The sequence below is a fragment of the Nerophis ophidion genome, linkage group LG20 (assembly GCF_033978795.1).
Source record: "Nerophis ophidion isolate RoL-2023_Sa linkage group LG20, RoL_Noph_v1.0, whole genome shotgun sequence".
Lineage (NCBI taxonomy): Eukaryota > Metazoa > Chordata > Actinopteri > Syngnathiformes > Syngnathidae > Nerophis > Nerophis ophidion.
The window spans coordinates 23128902-23153041 of NC_084630.1; the positions used below are offsets into that span (position 1 = coordinate 23128902).

The following is a 24140-nucleotide window of genomic DNA, read 5'->3' on the forward strand; positions in this document are numbered from 1 at the left end:
GATTTCCAAATCATTGTATTCCGTTTATATTTACATCTAACACAATTTCCCAACTCATATGGAAACGGGGTTTGTATATACCTATATATATATATATATATATATATATATATATATATATATATATATATATATATATATATATATATATATATATATATATATATATATATATACACACACACACACACACACACACACACACACACACACACACACACACACACACACACACAGTACCTATACCCACATCTCATTTCTCATTGTAGCCCATTGGATTGAGTTTTTCCTTGCCCTGATGTGGGATCTGAGCCAAGGATGTGGTTGTGGCTTGTGCAGCCCTTTGAGACACTCGTTGTGTAGGGTTGTATAAATAAACTTTGATTGATTGAAACACACACAGTTTGCTCACAATGTTTTAATTATCTAAATCATCAGCATAATTTGGTGTAAAAAATGCAGTTGTATGAATTCAGTGCCGAAAAAAACGTTCGTAATAAAGGCACAAATTATACTTATAATTATAAAAAGCGCTATACAAGTACAACCCATTTATATTCAATATTTTTTTTCACGCTGGATCTTAAGACACTGTATTTTAAGAGGTTTTGTTCACAAATGTCTATTCATTTGTCAGCCTAATTTGATGTAAAACATTTCAGTTCACAACATTAGAAAGCAAACACTTCCAAGACTACATTACCCACCATGCCTCGCTCTGGTATTTCCGGGTATGGCGCTAGCAGCCATATTTGATTCGATTAGCCGTCCTGGCACTTCTTCACTCCAAACAACAGGACGTTCGCTGTCTTTTTCCCCGAAGGAAACTTTTAACGGTTATTCGGCTACGGAGTGAAACTACATAATCGGCGACAAGCGACCCGCAGCTGTAGTCAAAGATGAATCCCGAGTAGTAAGTGTTTTTCTTTCAAGTCGACGAATATGAGCGAGCTGTCAGGCTAGCTATGATGCTAAGCTAACGTCAGCTGTGTCCAAAATAAACGCTTTGGCTTCAAGTTAGCCCGCAAAGTCATGGAATGACATTCATGTTTTTCACTAGTCTGGGTGGCTTGCCAACCTTTTCTCTTTTTACATCCACACTTAGTTGCATAAATGTCGTCGTCCGTGCTAGTTAGCTGACTTACCCGAGCTGGTTAGCATTCCGAGCTAACAGGAAGTGGTTAGCATGTGTGGCTAACCGGCTAGGTGACAAACAAGACACTTGCAAGCTAAAGATGACTACTAACGCTTACTTTCAGCAACAAAACACAGCTAAAGATGACTCCTAACGCTTACTTTCAGCAACACAACACAAAGTCGTTGAGGCCAACATAGCTATAAAGTCGGTGACAATCTGGCCGGAAGTCAGGCCTTGCTAACCGGAAGTTGCTACATCTTGTCTGGACGTCAAAGTAGAAGAAGAGTTAGTCATCACATTCTTGTAAACAACCCGGATGTTTATTAGTCAGAGGCCAGTTCCCCTCCAGACAACATGTTTACTCTGCTTCAATACTGACTGTAACGTCAACCACTTATGTTTTGACATTTTTAAAGTAGAATAGAATAGAAAGTACTTTATTGATCCCTTGGGGAAATTCACCACCACAGTTCGCTCACAATAGACAATAAAAACTTAGCTATTTTTACATGTGAATAATATAAATACAGTCTATTATACAGTATTATTCACATGTGAATAATATAAATACAGTCTATTATACAGCATTATTCACATGTGAATAATATAGTCTGTTATACAGCATTATTCACATGTGAATAATATAAATACAGTCTATTATACGGCATTATTAAAATGTGAATAACATAAATACAGTCTATTATACAGCATTATTCACATGTGAGCAATATAAATACAGTCTATTATACAACATTGTTCACAGGTGAATAACATAAATACAGTCTATTATACAGCATTATTCAGATTTGAATAATATAAGTCTATTATACAACATTATTTACATGTGAATAACATAAATACAGTCTATTATACAGCATTATTCGCATGTGAGCAATATAAATACAGTCTATTATACAGCATTATTCAGATGTGAATAACATAAATACAGTCTATTATACAGCATTATTCACATGTGAATAACATAAATACAGTCCATTATACAGCATTATTCACATGTGAGTAATATAAATACAGTCTATTATACAGCATGAATTTACCATGAATTGATTATAGAAGAATAGAATAGAGTTTATTGTCATTATATTTGCATATAACAAGATTAAAGACTCCAACTTAAGGTGCGGTTGTGGGAACAAATATGGGGTAAAATAAATAACACAAGAGGTAAAGGAAACACTAACAATTGAAATAAACAGACTACTATCCAATAAAAATAACAATAAATCCTGTACAATATACAAATCACTGTAGAAATACAAAATAATGTACAATATACAGAACAGGACAAGTGTACCGAAGTAGTAAATAACAATCAGTGTCGGACGTATTGCACTTGAAGGGTAGTATTTATTGCAGAGTAGGGTATTAGGGCAGGATATTGTACAGGGGTGAATTATTATAAGTTAGAGTTCAACATGATGACAGCTCTGTAACCGTGTTGGCCCTGCTATGAGGTGGCAACTTGTCCAGGGTGTACACCGCCTTCCGCCCGATTGTAGCTGAGATAGGCACCAGTGACCCCAAAAGGGAATAAGTGGTAGAAAATGGAGGGATGGATGGATGATTAATGTGGATCCTGACTTAAACAAGTTGAAAAACTTATTTGGGTGTTATCATTTAGTGGTCAGTTGTACAGAATATGTACTGTACTGTGCAATCTACCAATAAAAGTTTCAATCAACCAATCACAGCATTATTCACATGTGAATAATACAAATGCAGTCTATTATACAGCATTATTCACTTGTGAATAATACAGTCTATTATACAGCATTATTCACGTGTGAATAATATAAATACAGTCTATTATACAGCATTATTCACATGTGAATAACATAAATACAGTCTATTATACAGCATTATTCACATGTGAATTATGTTGATACCATCTTATTATACAGCATGAATTTACCATGAATTAATTAACGTGGACCCCGACTTCAAAAATTTGAAAAACTTATTTGGGTGTTATCATTTAGTGGTCAGTTGTACGGAATATGTACTGTACTGTGCAATCTACTAATAAAAGTTTCAATCAAGCAATCAAAGCATTATTAACATGTGAATAATATAAATGCAGTCGGTTATACAGCAAAATTCACATGTGAATAATACAGTCTATTATACAGCATTATTCACATGTGAATAATATACAGTCTATTATACAGCATTATTCACATGTGAATAATATAAATACAGTCTATTATACAGCATTATTCATATGTGAATAATATAAATACAGTGTATTATACAGCATTATTCACATGTGAATAATATAAATACAGTCTATTGTACAGCATTATTCACATGTGAATAATATATGTACAGTCATTCATACAGCATTATTCACATGTGAATATAAATAGTCTATTATACAGCATTATTCTCGCGACTGTGTTGGATCCATTGTGGATTGAACTTTCACAGTATCATGTTAGACCCGCTCGACATCCATTGCTTTCCTCCTCTCTAAGGTTCTCATAGTCATCATTGTCACCGACGTCCCACTGGGTCATTATTGTCACCGATGTCCCACTGGGTGTGAGTTTTCCTTGCTCTTATGTGGGCCTACCGAGGATGTCGTGGTGGTTTGTGCAGCCCTTTGAGACACTAGTGATTTAGGGCTATATAATTAAACATTGATTGATTGATTGATATGAATAATATAAAGACAGTCTATTACACATCACATTTCACGTGTGAATAATATAAATACAGTCTGTTATACAGCATTATTCACATGTGAATAATATGAATACAGTCTGTTATACAGCATTATTCACATGTGAATAATATGAATACAGTCTATTATACATTTAAGTACAGTCAAAAAGGAACATATGCATTATACAGTCCGTTGGTTGTCGGAATGAAGGACTTCCTTCATAGTAGGGTTGTCCCGGTACTAATATGTTGTATTTTGATACATTTTGGTACTTTTCAAAATAAAGGGGACCACAAAAAATCTTAATTGGCTTTATTACAAAGAACATCTTTTGATACATGACACATTAGTTTCTTATTGTAATCAAAGAAGAATGCTGTCATGAAATAAGATGTTGAACATATTAGACAACTTGTCTTTTGGTAGTAAGTAAACAAAGACTCCTAATTGGTCTGCTGACGTATGCAGTAACATATTGTGTCATTTATACACCTATTATTTTCGACACATTATTCATCTACTTGTTCCTTGATATCTGCTTACTTCCTGTTTTAACATGTTCTCGCTACACTTCTTTTCAAATGTATTAATCTCTTACAAGTTTTGGCTAATACTACAAATTTGGGTATGGATCTGATACCAAGTCGATACAAGATCGTACATTGGTCATAAATAAAGTTCTCCTGGGTCCAGGGACGTATTTTCAGACTTCATAAACAATACAAAAAAATTAGAAAAGGTTTTGTGATGATAACAAATATCAATGTAATCATTGTTGTATCAACAATATATGTTTTAGTCGATGTTTGTATAGATCCACTTGTTAGTTTACGCTCAGTAGTGCTAGCTTGCTGTTAGCGGTTAGCTATTGTATCCTCTTACATCAGGGGTGTCTAACTCATTTTCATTGAGGGCCACGTTGCAGGAATGGCTGCTTTCAGAGGGCCGCTTTTTTTTACAATAATTTACATTATGCATGTGGGTAATGACCTGTGATAGTCATGAGTCATTGAAATGCATATGCATTTGATTAGATTTTTTTATGTTTAACTTGCCTTAAAATCACAAAAAGGTGACAAGCAGATATTTAACTTTGTTTTTATCTAAAAAATAGTTTAGCTGTACAGTATGTAATATAATTGGCAGGATCAGATAATATTTAAGCTTAAAATATGCATTTTTTTTCTGTCAAAATTAAATGAACAAATGCAATTACTAAAAAAAATTTTTTCCCAGGGTTTCGCGGGCCACGTAGAATGATGTGGTGGGCCAGAACTGACCCCCGGGCCTTGAGTTTTGACACCTGTGTCCTACGGTGTGTAGTGAAGCATGTTTAGCTATTCCTCCTCCTGCAATGATAATACTTGTAAAAAATTTACTTTGTCGCCATGGAGATGAGGGTTAGTGATTTAGAAGTAGCTAAATTACTGTGGGGGGAAGTTAGCCGCTCGCTAGCTATGTTTTAAAGCAGCGCTTGCAGGGCTCCAGTGTTTATGGTTAGTTTGGGAACAAAATACATCCATTCTCCACCTCCTGTTTCCGCTTGTAAGTGCTCTGTGTGTGTGTGTTTGTGTGTGTTTGCTCACGTTCACCTGGCCTCATATTAGAAGCCACGTCACCACGGTGCGCCATCAGGTCCATGGAAGAGGGACAAAAAGTACGGGTATTTTTCAAATGCAGCTTTTGTAATGAATTAGTAGCGCGATGATTTACCAGTACGGGTGTGGTGTACTTGCCTACGTTCAAGTAAGAGCTGTCAGTCAGACTTTTCTGCTCTTCTTCCTCAGTGATTATTTATTCAAGTTGCTGCTGATTGGAGATTCTGGTGTTGGCAAGTCCTGTCTCCTCCTTCGCTTCGCAGTAAGTTGTTGCTCAGTTTGGGCAGCGTGAGCGTGCGTGACACAGCGGTCTTGTGTGTGGTAGGACGACACGTACACAGAGAGCTACATCAGCACCATCGGTGTGGACTTCAAGATCAGGACCATCGAGTTGGACGGCAAGACCATCAAACTGCAGATTGTAAGCAGACGTGTGTGGCGTTGCTGTGGTGTTGTGTAACCTTGTGTGTCGGCAGTGGGACACCGCCGGTCAGGAGCGTTTCCGCACCATCACGTCCAGTTACTACCGAGGCGCTCACGGCATCATCGTGGTCTACGACGTGACCGACCAGGTGAGCGCACGGCGACGAGTGAGTGACACGCCCACTTACTCCCAGGTTTTCCCCCAGGAGTCCTTCAACAACGTCAAACAGTGGCTGCAGGAGATCGACCGCTACGCCAGCGAGAACGTCAACAAGCTGCTGGTGGGCAACAAATGTGACCTGACCACCAAGAAGGTGGTGGACTACACCACAGCCAAGGTGAGACGCACAACCTCCACTGGCTCTTGAGCAAGAATCTTCAATGAAAGAGTTGTTGCATTAAGAAAGGAAGGCAATATGAATAGAGGGTCCCAGCCTCTGCCAACATGCACACACACAGGAGTACCTCTGGTGCCCTCACAAATGATCAGAAATGACAAAAAAAAAAGCCTTAACTTTAACCACCAAATTGCTACAATTAAAAAAACATTTAATGAGAAACTGCACTTTATTTTGGAAATGTCTGTTTATCATCGTTATATTTTTTAATACATTGTAACTAGTAAATAAATGCGATCAATTCGGCTCACAATGGAGCCTACGGGAGGCGCTCTTTTAAAGCGCTTAAAAAAACTTCACTAATTACTACTCACAGCAGACTTCACGAGACGGCAAACATAATAAAAACATCACTTACTGTACGTCTGAGAGACAACAAATGCAATAAAAACATCACTTACTGTACAACGTCAGAGACAACAAATGTAATAAAAACATCACTGTACGTCTGAGAGACAACAAACGCAATAAAACCATCACTTACTGTACAACGTCAGAGACAACAAACGTAATAAAAACATAAGTTATTGTACAATGTCTGAGAGACGACAAATGTGATAAAAAACATCACTTACTGTACAATGTCCGAGAAATAACAAACGTAATAAAACATCACTTACTGTACAATGTCCGAGAGTTAACAACGCAATAAAACATCACTTACTGTACAATGTCCGAGAGTTAACGCAATAAAAAAGAACGCAATAAAACATCACTTACTGTACAATGTCTATGAGACGACAAACGTAATAAAAAATTGTCAGAATATTCCTAAAAGCGATTTTATAACTTTTTCTCCAAAAATATCACAATATATTTTACTTTATTCTTGTAAATTAACATATTTGCTCTTCAAATATTTCTGCATAATTTAGCATTTTTCAAAAAATATATATTTTTTGGACAATATAAGTCACTTTAAAATCTGTAAAGTGGCATTTTTTTTTCTTGTAAAATTTTAGTTTCTTTCCCTCACATTTTACATAATTTGACTTGAATCTTGTAATATTACATAATTTTGTCGGATAATGTAAATAATTCAATGTATATACTATGATGATTAACCTGTGTGATGACTGTATTATGTTGATAGTATATATTTGTACCATGAATTGATTAACGTGGACCCAGACTTAAACAAGTTGAAAAACTTATTGGGGTGTTACCATTTAGTGGTCAGTTGTACGGAATATGTACTGAACTGTGCAATCTACTAATAAAAGTATCAATCAAAAAATCTCATATTTTTGCGATGTATTTGACTTTATTCCTGTGAAAAGTCTGGCGTGTCCCTAATAAATGTCCTGTTGCAGGAGTTTGCGGACAGCCTGGGCATCCCCTTCCTGGAGACCAGCGCCAAGAGCGCCACCAACGTGGAGCAGGCCTTCATGACCATGGCGGCCGAGATCAAGAAGAGGATGGGCCCGGGCGCCACGGCCGGCTCCGCCGAGAAGTCCAACGTGAAGATCCAGAGCAAGCCCGTCAACACCTCGTCCGGGGGCTGCTGCTGAGGAACCGGCGAGCCCACGACCCGTCTCAACGTTAGCGAGGACGCCAGGAGGAAGAGGGAGGGCCCCGCCTTTCCAAAGTCAGCAATAGGATGGCTCCGTCCAAAGTCTCGGAACCCACCAGGCGCTCTTTTTCTCCTCCACCACGTGTCCACTTTTTAACCACCACCTTCTTCTTCTTCACTCTTGTCCTCCATGCAGCACGCGCTCGCAGCACGCCGTCATAAGCCACGCCCAGTCCCCATGTGCCTTTGGGCGCTCTGGTGCAGCGGAGGCGCACTTTATACGCTGGCTAGCCAACATTCCTGAGTGTAAATACGTGCTAGCATGATGCTAAGGAGCGCGTGCTGCATCGTGCGCAGGTTTCAAGTGTATATATTTCTACATCACCTCATTTGTGGTGGCCATTAAACCATGAAGGAGACCTTTCATAACTACGTCTTTGACTTCTCTGACCCAACTACGTATTAAATGTTTGTTTCAACACATCTCATTTATACAACTCTACATTCCCAGCACCAATTACAAATAGGAACCAGCAGCTTTTATTTTGAAGGACACCACCAGAACCGGTCTTCTCTTATAGTCTTTTTCACGCAACCGCGTGATAAAAACAGACTTAGGACAAGCAGGAATTAAAAAAAAAAGTGGAAAGACGAAAATGTTTTGCGGTGGTATATTTTTTGAATAGCGGCTTTTGTTTTGAAGGTCATTCCCTGAACCAGTATCATTAACTTTTTTCGCTGTCTTCATAATTGTGTGACAGAAACCAACTTGAGACAAACATGAATTAAGAAGAAGCGAGAAGAATTTGAAAAGAAAAGTTTTGCGATGGTTTATGTTCTGGTTAGCGGCTTTTATTTTGACGGTCATTCCCTCAAACAGTTTTATAGTCTTGACACTGTCCTCACAGTTGTGTGACAGAAACCAACTTGGGACAAGCAGGAATTAAAAGGTTTTGTGAATAAGCGGGAAGATTGTGTATTTTTTGGTGGTTTATGTTCTGGATAGCGGCTTTTATTTTGAAGGTCACTCCCTAAACTGGTCATCTTTGTCTTTTTCCGCTGTCTTCGCAATTGTGTGATGAAAACCGACTTGGGACAAGCAGGAAGAAACGAAAAAATTGCGTAAAGACAATAAAATAAAAGGTTTGCGGTGGTTTATGTTCTGTATAGCGGCTTTTATTTTGAAGGTCATTCCCAAAACCAGTCTTATAGTCTTATTCCGCTGTCTTCGCAATTGTGTGACAGAAACCAACGTGGGACGAGCAGGAATAAAAAGGTTTTGTGAAGAAGCGAGAAGATTTTGAGAGGGGAAAAAAAGGTTAGCGGTGGTTTATGTTCTGGTTAGTGGCTTTTATTTTGAAGGTCAACACCAGAACCACTCTTATTGCGCTTTCTTCGCAATTGTGTGATAAAAACCGACTTGGGACAAGCAGGAATAATAAAATAAGGTATTGTGAAGAAGCGAGAAGATTTTGAGACGGAAAAAGAAAAGGTTTGCAGTGATTTATGTTCTGGTAAGTGGCTCTTACTTTGAAAGTGACTCCCAGAACCAGTCTTCTGCTGTCATTTATTGTGGCCCCTCACACAGTTAAAGATGACCTGCCACACAATTTAATGAGGTCCATCACATCATTCAATGATGTCATCCAACGTGGTTTGCCTGCCATTCATTCATTCATTGTGGTCTTCCACGTAATTTATTTTGGCCCCCACATAGTTTAATAAGACCCGCCACACCATTTAATGAGGTCGTCCACATCATTGACTGTGGTGGCCTGTCACATAATTTAATATAACCTGCCACATAATTTGAGCCCCACATGTCATTTATTGTGGCCCACCACATCATTCTATGTGGTCTTCCTTGCCATTTATTGTGGCCCCTCACATAGTTTAACATGACCCTCTTCTACGTCATTTATCATGGCCTCATATAGTTTAACATGACCCATCACATCATTCTTGACACTCAGCAACAAGGGTTGGGATTTGGGGTTAAATCACCAAAAATGATTCCCGGGGCGTGGCCACTGCTGCTGCCCACTGTTCCCCTCACCTCCCAGGGGGTGAAAAAGGGTGATGGGTCAAATGCAGAAGATAAATTCACCACACCTTCATCCAAGTCATCCAATGTGGTTTACCACATCATTTATTGTGGCCCACCATTTATTCATTTTGGTCTTCCACATCATTTATTGTGGCCCCTCAGTTTACATGACCCAACATGCCATTTAATGAGTTCCACCACATCATTCCTGTGGCATTCCACGTCATTTAATGATATGCCATCCAATGTGGTTTGCCACATCATTTACGTGGCCTATATAGTCATTTAAAGTGGCCCGACATTCATTCATTTTGGTCTTCCACGTCATTTGTTGTGGCCCTTCAATTTACATGACCTGGCATGCCTTTTAATGAGGTCCACCACATCATTCATGTGACTTTCCACTTCATTTAATGTCATGCCACCCAATGTGGTTTGCCACATCATTACGGTGGCCTGTAGCATCATTTAAAGCAGCCTGCCATTCATTCATGTGGTCTTCCACGTCATTTAATGATGTCATGCCACCCAATGTGGTTTGCCACGTCATTTAACGTGGTTTGCCACGTCATTTAACGTGGCCCGCCATTCATTCATGTGGTCTTCCACGTCATTTAATGATGTCATGCAACCCAATGTGGTTTGCCACATCATTTAAGTGACCTGTAGTGTCATTTAACTCGGCCCGCCATTCATTCATATGGCCTTCCACGTAATGTCATTTGGCCGTCACGTGGTCAATGTGTCATGTGGCCTTCTGGGGGCAGCCTCAATAAAAACAGGTTCGACAGTTCTGCGCTAATGCTAAGAAAGTTAGCATTCCTTCCAGGCCAATGACAGGAAACGTTTGTTCCTCTTAAATGACTTTTATTGTGAAATGAAGAGCCGGCATGCGTGACAACTGACCGCTCTTCAGTGATTCCACAGGAAGTCTCTTGCTTTTGTACAGTCAGCACAACATGTCACCTTCACAAAGTGCAAAGTCCTAATTGGTCCCTTCATTACACAACCTCAGTGGTTTCACCCCGACACACACACACACACACACACGCGCGCGCACACACACACGCACGCACACACACACACACGCAGGACGGAGGCGTGGCTTTCCCGCCAGCTGCGGTTGCACGAGGCACGTGCACCGCAGATGAAACATTCAAGTCTATAAATAGAATAAATGAAAGTATTGATTGGATATTGATGCCACTTCCCTGATCATGTACACCCTCACTCAGCCAGACAGGAAATGGGCAGCAAAGCAGGAAGTGACGTCACTTCCCGCTTTGCTGTCAGGATAAATGCTGGGATCACAGAGGAAAAAGGAAGAGAGTGACTTACAAAATAAAAGCATGAGGGGGAATGTTTTGTCTTCAGTCCGGCGTGGCTTGGGAGGCCAGCGGCGTGAGCGTGGTGGGAAACATCAGCACCTTGGCGGACATGAAGGTGAGGTCGGGGAGGCGGGTGATGACGTCGGCAGCCTCTTCGCTCAAGTTCTCGTCCTTCCTCAACTTCCTGTGGAGCAAATGTCAATCAGTGCCCGCCACTCTCTGCCGTTGAATGAACAGGAGGGGTCAGGTGACCTGGTGGAAGTGCTGGTCTTCTCCATGGTGGACATCAGGCGGGCGAAGGCGTCGGCCACGCGGCTGCCGGCGCCAGCGGGGTCCATCTTGGCCGTGGTCAGCTCAAACAGCTCCGGGTCCACACCTGCCAGACAAAAAGGGGCGGAGCTGTGAGACGGCCAGGACTCGTAGGTCCGGAGCGAGGCGGCCGACGGCGGAGAGGAACAGGAAGAGGAAGGCGGCCGTGGCGGCTGCTGACCTGGGATGGAGGGCGAGCAGGTGAAGCCTGAATCGTCCACAGGACCAAAGAAGTCCAGGTTCAAGAGGAAGGAGCCGCCATTGGCTGCGTCCAGGAAGAGAACACACATCAAGACCAAAGTCCACCTCACACAATCAGGGGCAGAGTTCACCAGCAGGAAACATACACCAGGAGGAAACATACATCAGTAGGAAACATTCCCGGACATTCACCAGGAGCAAACGTTCACCAGGAGGAAACGTTCCTGAACGTTCACCTGGTGGAAATGTTCCCCAAGAGCAAACATTCACCAGAAGGTAACGTTCACCAGGAAAAAACATTCACCAGGAGGAAACATTCCTGGACATTCACCAGGAGCAAACATTCACCAGAAGGAAACGTTCACCAGGAAAAAACATTCACCAGGAGGAAACATTCCTGGACATTCACCAGGAGCAAACATTCACCAGGAGAGAACGTTCACCAGGAGCAAACATTCACCAGAAGGAACAATCACCAGGAGGAAACGTTCCTGAACGTTCACCAGGTGGAAATGTTCACCATGGGGAAACGTTCACCAGGAAGAAACGTTCACCAGGAGCAAACGTTCACCAGAAGGAAACGTTCACCAGGAAGAAACGTTCACCAGGAGGAAACATTCCTGAACGTTCACTAGGTGGAAATGTTCACCAGTTGGAAATGTTCACGGGGAGGAAACGTTCACCAGGAGGAAACGTTCACCAGGTGGAAATGTTCACCAGGAGGAAACATTCACTAGGAGGAAACATTCCTGAACGTTCACCAGGAGGAAACATTTACCAGGAGGAAATGTTCGTGAACATTCAGCAGGCGCAAACATTCACCCGGAGGAAACGTTCACCAGGAGGAAACGTTCACCAGGAGGATAAATTCACCAGAAGGAAACATTCACTAGGAGGAAACGTTCCTGAACGTTCACCAGGAGGAAACATTTACCAGGAGGAAATGTACCTGAATGTTCGGCAGGAGCAAACATTCACCCGGAGGAAACGTTCACCCGGAGAAAACGTTAACCTGGAGGAAACGTTCACCTGGAGGAAACGTTACGAGGAAAAAAACGTTCCCGAATGTTCACCAGGAGGAAACATTACTGAACATTCACCCGGAGGAAACATACACCAGGAGGAAACGTTCCTGAATGTTGACCAGGAGGAAACGTGTACCAGGAGGAAACATTCCGGAACATTCACCAGGAGGAAACATTTACCAGGAAGAAACAATTAAGGGGAACATTATCACAATTTCAGAAGGGTTAAAACCAATAAAAATTAATCCCCAGTGGCTTATTTTATTTTTCGAGGTTTTTTTCAAAATTTGCCCCATTATGGAATATCCCGAAAAAAGGCTTTAAAGTGCCTGATTTTCGCTATCTGTAAATCCCCCCGTCCATTTTCCTGTGACGTCACATAATGATGCCAATACAAACAAACATGGCGGATAGAACAGCAAGATATAGCGACATTAGCTCGGATTCAGACTCGGATTTCAGCGGCTTAAGCGATTCAACAGATTACGCATGTATTGAAACGGATGGAGTGTGTCGGCAGATAGCGAAAACGAAATTGAAGAAGAAACTGAAACTATTGAGCGAATAGCTATTGAAGCTATTCGGCGATCGCCTTCTAACCAACGATTGCATCTTTTGACCACTGGAGCAACTTAAATCAGTCGATTGGTAAGTGTTTGTTTGGCATTAAATGTGGGTGGAGGGAAAGGCTGGATGCAAATATAGCTATAAATGTACATACAGCTAGCCTAAATAGCATGTTAGCATTGATTAGCTGGCAGTCATGCCGTGAGCAAATATGTCTGATTAGCACATAAGTCAATAACATCAACAAAACTCACCTTTGTGATTTCGTTGACTTTATTGTTGGAAATGCATCTGCTTTGAGTGTCGCAGGATAACCACACATTCTTGCCATTTCTGCCCTGTTAGCATTGATTAGCATGCCGTGCTAATCGATGCACACTCCACGTAAGACAATTTGAATCTGTCCCTGATGGTGTTGTTACATCCTCCGACAACACGCCGACGAGGCATGATGTCTCCAAGGTACGGAAAACAGTCGAAAAAAACGGAAAGTAACAGAGCTGATTTGACTTGGTGTGTGTAATGTGTTTGAGAAAATGGTGGATTGCTTCCCGTTGTGACGTCACGGGTGAAAGGTCATTGCTCAGACTGCGAACAATTGAAAGGCGTTTAAATCGCCAAATTCACCCTTTTAGAATTCAGAAATCGGTTAAAAAAACATATGGTCTTTTTTCTGCAACATCAAGGTATATTTTGACGCTTACACAGGTCTGCTGATAATGTTCCCCTTTAACCAGGAGGAAGAAGGAGAAGAGGCGGGTTGAAGGGGGAGGGGCCACCTACCGTCCAATGGGTTTGTAAGGCCACTGCTGCTCCAGTCAAACTGGACAGGGGGGAGCACCTCCTGTGGGACACATGACACTTGACACATGACACGTGAGCCATGACACGTGACAAATTACATGACACGTGACACATGAGAGGTGACATATGAGAGGTGACACATGAGACGTTACACATGAGACATGACATAGACATGACACGTGAGACATGACACAGGATACGTGACAAATGATATGACACATGAGACGTTACACATGAGACATGACATCGACATGACACACGAGGTGAGACACGTAAAACGTGATACATGAGACGTCACACAGGAGACATCACACAGGTGACATGACACAAGCAACATTAGACGTGACACAGGCGACATCAGACATGACACAAGCGACATGAGACGTGACACATGACACAGGATACGTTACAAATGACATGACACATGAGACATGACATCGACATGACACACGAGGTGAGACACGTAAAACGTGACACATGAGACGTCACACAGGAGACATCACACAGGTGACATGACACAAGCGACATTAGACGTGACACAGGCGACATGAGACATGACACAAGCGACATGAGACGTGAGACATGACTAGTGAGACATGACACTTGACACATGAGATGTGACACAGCATGAGACATGAGAGGTCACACAGGACACATGAGACACGATGCAGGACATATGAGATGTGACACGAGACGTGAGACATGACACTTGACACATGAGACGTGAGACATGACACTTGAGAAGAGACGTGAGACATGACACATGAGACGTGACACATGAGACATGACACATGAGAGGTGACACATGAGACGTGAGACATGACACTTGACAAGAGACGTGAGACATGACACATGAGACGTGACACATGAGACATGACACATGAGAGGTGACACATGAGAGGTGACACATGACACGTGAGACATGACACTTGACAAGAGACGTGAGACATGACACATGAGACGTGACACATGACACGTGTGACATGACACGTGACAAATGACATGACACATGAGAGGTGACACATGAGACATGACAGACATGACACGTGAGACATGACACATGACATGACACAGGATACGTGACAAATGACATGACACGAGACGTTACACATGAGACATGACATCGACATGATATACGAGGTGAGACACGTAAAACATGACACATGAGACGTCACACAGGAGATATCACACAGGTGACATGACAAGCGACATTAGACGTGACACAGGCGACATGAGACGTGAGACATGAGTAGTGAGACATAACAAAGGACACATGAGATGTGACACAGCATGAGACATGAGAGGTCACACAGGACACATGAGACATGTCACATGAGAGGTGTCACAGGACACATGAGATGTGACACGAGACGTGAGACATGACACTTGAGACATGAGACGTGAGACATGACACTTGACAAGAGACGTGAGACATGACACATGAGACGTGACACATGAGACATGACACATGAGAGGTGACACATGACACGTGAGACATGACACTTGACAAGAGACGTGAGACATGACACATGAGACATGACACATGAGAGGTGACACATGACACTTGACAAGAGACGTGAGACATGACACATGACACGAGACGTGACACATGAGACATGACACGTGAGACATGACACGTGCCAAATGACATGACACATGAGAGGTGACACATGAGACATGACAGACATGACACATGAGACATGACACAGGATACGTGACAAATGACATGACACATGAGACGTTACACATGAGACATGACATACGAGGTGAGACACGTAAAACGTGACAAGAGACGTCACACAGGAGACATCACACAGGTGACATGACACAAGCGACATTAGACGTGACACAGGCGACATGACACGTGAGACATGAGAAGTGAGACATAACAAAGGACACATGAGATGTGACACAGCATGAGACATGAGAGGTCACACAGGACACATGAGACATGTCACATGAGAGGTGTCACAGCATGATACAGATGTGACACAGGACACATGAGAGGTGACACAGGACAAATGAGACATGAGAGGTGACACAGGACACGAGACATGATGCAGGACACGTGAGACATGATGCAAGACACATGAGATGTGACACGAGACGTGAAACATGACACTTGACACGAGACGTGAGACATGACACGTGAGACATGACACATGAGACGAGACACATGGCATGAGACGTGACACATGAGACATGACACATGAAAGGTGAAACATGACACGTGAAACATGACACGTGACAAATGACATGACACATGAGAGGTGACACATTAGACATGACACGTGAGACATGACACATGAGAAATGACACAGGATACGTGACAAATGACATGACACATGAGACGTTACACATGAGACATGACACATGAGAAATGACACAGGATACGTGACAAATGACATGACACATGAGATGTTACACATGAGACATGACACATGAGAAATGACACAGGATACGTGACAAATGACATGACACATGAGATGTTACACATGAGACATGACACACGAGGTGAGACACGTAAAATGTGACACGAGACGTCACACAGGAGACAACACACAAGTGACATGTCACAAGCGACAGACTTGACACAGGCGACATGAGACGTGAGACATGACTAGTGAGACATGACATAGGACACATGAGATGTGAAGTGAAGTGAATTGGATTTATATAGTGCTTTTCTCTAGTGACTCAAAGCGCTTTACATAGTGAAACCCAATATCTAAGTTACATTTAAAGCAGTGTGGGCGGCACTGGGAGCAGGTGGGTAAAGTGTCTTGTCCAAGGACACAACGGCAGTGACTAGGATGGCGGAAGCGGGAATCGAACCTGCAAACCTCAAGTTGCTGGCATGGCCACTCTACCAACCGAGCTATACCATGACACAACATGAGACATGAGAGGTCACACAGGACATATGAGACATGTCACATGAGAGGTGTCACAGCATGAGACAGAGGTGACACAGGACCCATGAGAGGTGACATAGGACACATGAGACATGGGAGGTGACACAGGACACATGAGACATGATGCAGGACACATGAGATTGTGACACATGAGACGCGAGACATGACACATGAGACATGTCACATGAGATGGGACACAGGACATATGAGGTGACACAGCATGAGACATGAGCGGTTACACAGGACACATGAGACATGTCACATGAGAGGTGTCACAGCATGAGACAGAGGTGACATATAAGACATGAGAGGTGATGCAGGACACATGAGATGTGACACATGAGACGTGAGACATGACACATGTCACATGAGAGGTGACACAGCATGAGACATGAGAGGTGACACAGGACACACGAGAAGTGACACGTTAGACATGACACGAGAGGTGATACATGAGAGGCGACACATTAGACATGAAACATGAGACATGAGAGGTGACACAGGACACATGAGACATGAGAGGTGACATGAGAGAGGACACATGAGACATGAGGTGACACAGGACACATGAGAGGTGACACATGACACATGAGAAGTGACACGAGACATGAAAAGGTGAGGCAGGACACATGACGCATGAGAGGTGACACATTAGTTAGACATGACACATGAGAGGTGACACAGGACACATGAAGCATGAGAGGTGACACAGGACACATGAGAGGTGACACATTAGTTAGACATGACACATAAAACATGAGAGGTGACACAGGACACATGACAGGTGACACAGGACACATGAGAGGTGACACATTAGTTAGACATGACACATGAGAGGTGACACAGGACACATGACGCATGAGAGGTGACACAGGACACATGATAGGTGATACATTAGTTAGACATGACACATAAAACATGAGAGGTGACACAGGACACATGAGAAGTGACACAAGAAACATGAGAGGTGACATGAGACATGACACATGAGATATGAGAGGTGATACATGAGACGTGACATGAGAGGTGATTCATGAGAGGTGACACAGGACACATGAGATGACTTTAGAAACATAAGAGGTGACACAGACATGACACATAAGACATGAGAGGTGACAAAGGACACATGAGACATGAGAAGTGACACAAGAAAAATGAGAGGTGACACGGGACATGACACATAAGACATGAGAGGTGACACAGGACACCTGAGACATGGGAGGTGAGAGTCGACACGAGACATGACACATGAGATGTGACACAGGCGATGTGAGACGTGAGACATGACTAGTGAGACATGACAAAGAACATGAGATGTGACACAGCATGAGACATGAGAGGTCACACAGGACACATGACACACGAGAGGTGACACATTAGAAATGACACATGAGAGGTGATACATGAGAGGTGACAGACATGACACATGAGAGGTGACACATGAGACAAGACACATGAGAGGTGACACAGGACACGAGACATGAGAGAGGACACATGAGACATGAGGTGACACAAGACACATGAGAGTTGACACATTAGACATGAGAGGTGACACAGGACACATGGGACATGAGGTGACATAGGACACATGAGAGGTGACACATTAGACATGAGACATTAGAGGTGACACAGGACACATGAGAGGTGATACATTAGACATGAGAGGTGACACAGGACACATGAGAGGTGACACATTAGACATGAGACAGAGGTGACACAGGACACATGAGAGGTGATACATTAGACATGAGAGGTGACACAGGACATATGAGATATGAGGTGACACAGGACACATGAGAGGTGACACATTAGACATGAGACCTTAGAGGTGAAACAGGACACATGAGAGGTGATACATGAGAGAGGACACATGAGACATGAGAGGTGACGCAGGACACATGAGAGGTGACACATTAGACATGAGACATTAGAGGTGACACAGGACACATAAGAGGTGATACATGAGAAGTGACATGAGAGGTGATACATGAGAGGTGATGCATGAGACATTAGAGGTGACACAGGACACATGAGAGGTGACACATTAGACATGAGATATTAGAGGTGACACAGGACACATAAGAGGTGATACATGAGAGGTGACATGAGAGGTGATACATGAGAAGTGACGCATGACACGTGAGGTGACACAGGATACATGAGAGGTGACACATTAGAGGTGACACAGGACACATGAGAAGTAATACATGAGAGGTGACACGAGAGGTGATACATGAGAAGTGACATGAGAGGTGAGACAGGACACATGAGGCATGAGAGGTGACACATTAGACATGAGATATTAGAGGTGACACAGGACACATGAGAGGTGATACATGAGAGGTGACATGAGAAGTGATACATGAGAGGTGATACATGAGAGGTGACACAGGACACATCAGAGGGGACACATTAGACATGACACATGAGACATGAGAGGTGACACAGGACACGAGACATGAGATGTGACACAGGACACATGAGAGTTGACACATTAGACATGAGACATGAGAGGTGAGATAGGACACATGAGGCATGAGAGGTGACACAGGACACATGAGAGGTGACACAGGACACATGAGACATGAGAGGTGACACAAGAAACATGAGAGGTAACACGAGACAATGCACATGAGACATGAGAGGTGACACAGGGTGCATGACTCTAGAAACATGAGAGGTGACACATTAGACATGACACATAGGACATGAGAAGTGACACAGGACACACGAGACGTGAGAGGTGACACGAGAAACATGATAGGTGACACGAGACACATAAGACATGAGAGGTGATACATTAGAAGTGACACATGAGACGTGACATGAGAGGTGATACACGAGAAGTGACACATGAGACATGAGAGGTGACACATGAGATGTGACATGAGAGGTGATACATGAGAAGTGACACAGGGTGCATGAGACATGAGAGGTGATACATGAGAGGTGACACATTAGACCGGAGACATGAGAGGTGATACATGAGAAGTGACATAGGGTGCATGAGACATGAGAGGTGATACATGAGAGGTGACACATTAGACCGGAGACATGAGATGTGACATGAAAGGTGATACATGAGAAGTGACACGGGGTGCATGAGACATGAGAGGTGATACATGAGAGGTTACACATTAGACCGGAGACATGAGAGGTGACACATGAGATGTGACATGAGAGGTGATACATGAGAAGTGACACAGGGTGCATGAGACATGAGAGGTGATACATGAGAGGTGACACATTAGACCGGAGACATGAGAGGTGATACATGAGAAGTGACACATGAGATGTGACATGAGAGGTGATACACGAGAAGTGACACATGAGACATGAGAGGTGACACATGAGACGTGACATCAGAGGTTATACATGAGAGGTGACACATGAGACATGAGAGGTGACACATGAGATGTGACATGAGAGGTGATACATGAGAAGTGACACAGGGTGCATGAGACATGAGAGGTGATACATGAGAGGTGACACATTAGACCGGAGACATGAGAGGTGATACATGAGAAGTGACATAGGGTGCATGAGACATGAGAGGTGATACATGAGAGGTGACACATTAGACCGGAGACATGAGATGTGACATGAAAGGTGATACATGAGAAGTGACACAGGGTGCATGAGACATGAGAGGTGATACATGAGAGGTTACGCATTAGACCGGAGACATGAGAGGTGACACATGAGATGTGACATGAGAGGTGATACACGAGAAGTGACACAGGGTGCATGAGACATGAGAGGTGATACATGAGAGGTGACACATTAGACCGGAGACATGAGAGGTGATACATGAGAAGTGACACATGAGACGTGACATGAGAGGTGATACACGAGAAGTGACACATGAGAGGTGACACACGTGACGTGACATGAGAGGTGATACATGAGACGTGACATGAGAGGTGATACACAAGAAGTGACACATGAGAAATGAGAGGTGACACATGAGAGGTGACACATGAGACATGAGAGGTGACAAATAAGAAGTGACACAGGGTGCATGAGACATGAGAGGTGATACATGAGAGGTGACACATTAGACATGAGAGGTGACAAATAAGAAGTGACACAGGGTGCATGAGACATGAGAGGTGATACATGAGAGGTGACACATTAGACATGAGAGGTGACAAATAAGGAGTGACACAGGGTGCATGAGACATGAGAGGTGATACATGAGAGGTGACACATGAGATGTGACATGAGAGGTGACACATGAGACATTAGAGGTGACAAATAAGAAGCAACACAGGGTGCATGAGACATGAGAGGTGATACATGAGAGGTGACACATGAGATGTGACATGAGAGGTGATACATGAGAAGTGACACAGGGTGCATGAGACATGAGAGGTGATACATGAGAGGTGACACATTAGACCGGAGACATGAGAGGTGATACATGAGAAGTGACATAGGGTGCATGAGACATGAGAGGTGATACATGAGAGGTGACACATTAGACCGGAGACATGAGATGTGACATGAAAGGTGATACATGAGAAGTGACACGGGGTGCATGAGACATGAGAGGTGATACATGAGAGGTTACACATTAGACCGGAGACATGAGAGGTGACACATGAGATGTGACATGAGAGGTGATACATGAGAAGTGACACAGGGTGCATGAGACATGAGAGGTGATACATGAGAGGTGACACATTAGACCGGAGACATGAGAGGTGATACATGAGAAGTGACACATGAGATGTGACATGAGAGGTGATACACGAGAAGTGACACATGAGACATGAGAGGTGACACATGAGACGTGACATCAGAGGTTATACATGAGAGGTGACACATGAGACATGAGAGGTGACACATGAGATGTGACATGAGAGGTGATACATGAGAAGTGACACAGGGTGCATGAGACATGAGAGGTGATACATGAGAGGTGACACATTAGACCGGAGACATGAGAGGTGATACATGAGAAGTGACATAGGGTGCATGAGACATGAGAGGTGATACATGAGAGGTGACACATTAGACCGGAGACATGAGATGTGACATGAAAGGTGATACATGAGAAGTGACACAGGGTGCATGAGACATGAGAGGTGATACATGAGAGGTTACGCATTAGACCGGAGACATGAGAGGTGACACATGAGATGTGACATGAGAGGTGATACACGAGAAGTGACACAGGGTGCATGAGACATGAGAGGTGATACATGAGAGGTGACACATTAGACCGGAGACATGAGAGGTGATACATGAGAAGTGACACATGAGACGTGACATGAGAGGTGATACACGAGAAGTGACACATGAGAGGTGACACACGTGACGTGACATGAGAGGTGATACATGAGACGTGACATGAGAGGTGATACACAAGAAGTGACACATGAGAAATGAGAGGTGACACATGAGATGTGACATGAGAGGTGATACATGAGAGGTGACACATGAGACATGAGAGGTGACAAATAAGAAGTGACACAGGGTGCATGAGACATGAGAGGTGATACATGAGAGGTGACACATTAGACATGAGAGGTGACAAATAAGAAGTGACACAGGGTGCATGAGACATGAGAGGTGATACATGAGAGGTGACACATTAGACATGAGAGGTGACAAATAAGGAGTGACACAGGGTGCATGAGACATGAGAGGTGATACATGAGAGGTGACACATGAGATGTGACATGAGAGGTGACACATGAGACATTAGAGGTGACAAATAAGAAGCAACACAGGGTGCATGAGACATGAGAGGTGATACATGAGAGGTGACACATGAGATGTGACATGAGAGGTGATACATGAGAAGTGACACAGGGTGCATGAGACATGAGAGGTGATACATGAGAGGTGACACATTAGACCGGAGACATGAGAGGTGATACATGAGAAGTGACATAGGGTGCATGAGACATGAGAGGTGATACATGAGAGGTGACACATTAGACCGGAGACATGAGATGTGACATGAAAGGTGATACATGAGAAGTGACACGGGGTGCATGAGACATGAGAGGTGATACATGAGAGGTTACACATTAGACCGGAGACATGAGAGGTGACACATGAGATGTGACATGAGAGGTGATACATGAGAAGTGACACAGGGTGCATGAGACATGAGAGGTGATACATGAGAGGTGACACATTAGACCGGAGACATGAGAGGTGATACATGAGAAGTGACACATGAGATGTGACATGAGAGGTGATACACGAGAAGTGACACATGAGACATGAGAGGTGACACATGAGACGTGACATCAGAGGTTATACATGAGAGGTGACACATGAGACATGAGAGGTGACACATGAGATGTGACATGAGAGGTGATACATGAGAAGTGACACAGGGTGCATGAGACATGAGAGGTGATACATGAGAGGTGACACATTAGACCGGAGACATGAGAGGTGATACATGAGAAGTGACATAGGGTGCATGAGACATGAGAGGTGATACATGAGAGGTGACACATTAGACCGGAGACATGAGATGTGACATGAAAGGTGATACATGAGAAGTGACACAGGGTGCATGAGACATGAGAGGTGATACATGAGAGGTTACGCATTAGACCGGAGACATGAGAGGTGACACATGAGATGTGACATGAGAGGTGATACACGAGAAGTGACACAGGGTGCATGAGACATGAGAGGTGATACATGAGAGGTGACACATTAGACCGGAGACATGAGAGGTGATACATGAGAAGTGACACATGAGACGTGACATGAGAGGTGATACACGAGAAGTGACACATGAGACATGAGAGGTGACACACGTGACGTGACATGAGAGGTGATACATGAGACGTGACATGAGAGGTGATACACAAGAAGTGACACATGAGAAATGAGAGGTGACACATGAGATGTGACATGAGAGGTGATACATGAGAGGTGACACATGAGACATGAGAGGTGACAAATAAGAAGTGACACAGGGTGCATGAGACATGAGAGGTGATACATGAGAGGTGACACATTAGACATGAGAGGTGACAAATAAGAAGTGACACAGGGTGCATGAGACATGAGAGGTGATACATGAGAGGTGACACATTAGACATGAGAGGTGACAAATAAGGAGTGACACAGGGTGCATGAGACATGAGAGGTGATACATGAGAGGTGACACATGAGACATTAGAGGTGACAAATAAGAAGCAACACAGGGTG

The 24140-nt window shown here is 43.2% G+C and overlaps 2 protein-coding genes across 3 annotated transcripts in view; one reads left to right on the forward strand and one right to left on the reverse strand.

Moving 5' to 3' along the window:
- The first annotated feature begins 733 nt into the window (after nucleotides 1-733).
- rab1aa (RAB1A, member RAS oncogene family a) lies at nucleotides 734-8726 on the forward strand. The gene is made up of 6 exons (XM_061880715.1): nucleotides 734-913; nucleotides 5612-5684; nucleotides 5748-5843; nucleotides 5899-5994; nucleotides 6052-6183; nucleotides 7557-8726. The coding sequence occupies exons 1-6, from the start codon at nucleotides 900-902 to the stop codon at nucleotides 7752-7754; spliced, it is 609 nt and encodes a 202-aa protein (XP_061736699.1). The 5' UTR covers nucleotides 734-899; the 3' UTR covers nucleotides 7755-8726.
- A 580-nt stretch (nucleotides 8727-9306) lies between these two features.
- aftpha (aftiphilin a) overlaps nucleotides 9307-24140 on the reverse strand; it is a 28212-nt gene continuing 13378 nt past the window's right edge. Inside the window, exons 7-10 of one of the 2 annotated variants that reach the window (XM_061880707.1) lie at nucleotides 14017-14077; nucleotides 11622-11705; nucleotides 11384-11507; nucleotides 9307-11315 (exon numbers count right to left, since the gene is read on the reverse strand). In XM_061880707.1, the coding sequence (XP_061736691.1) occupies nucleotides 11174-11315; nucleotides 11384-11507; nucleotides 11622-11705; nucleotides 14017-14077 (411 nt within the window). In that variant the 3' untranslated portion in view covers nucleotides 9307-11173. The remainder of the gene's footprint in view (nucleotides 11316-11383; nucleotides 11508-11621; nucleotides 11706-14016; nucleotides 14078-24140) is intronic. The other variant, XM_061880708.1, reaches the window with a different exon arrangement.

Bases quoted from the DNA above. Each gene is read 5' to 3' on its own strand.
- rab1aa (XM_061880715.1), top strand. The intron at 5,685-5,747 runs GTAAGTTGTTGC...TGTGTGTGGTAG, and splicing joins GTCTCCTCCTTCGCTTCGCA to GACGACACGTACACAGAGAG. The intron at 5,995-6,051 runs GTGAGCGCACGG...GTTTTCCCCCAG, and splicing joins TCTACGACGTGACCGACCAG to GAGTCCTTCAACAACGTCAA.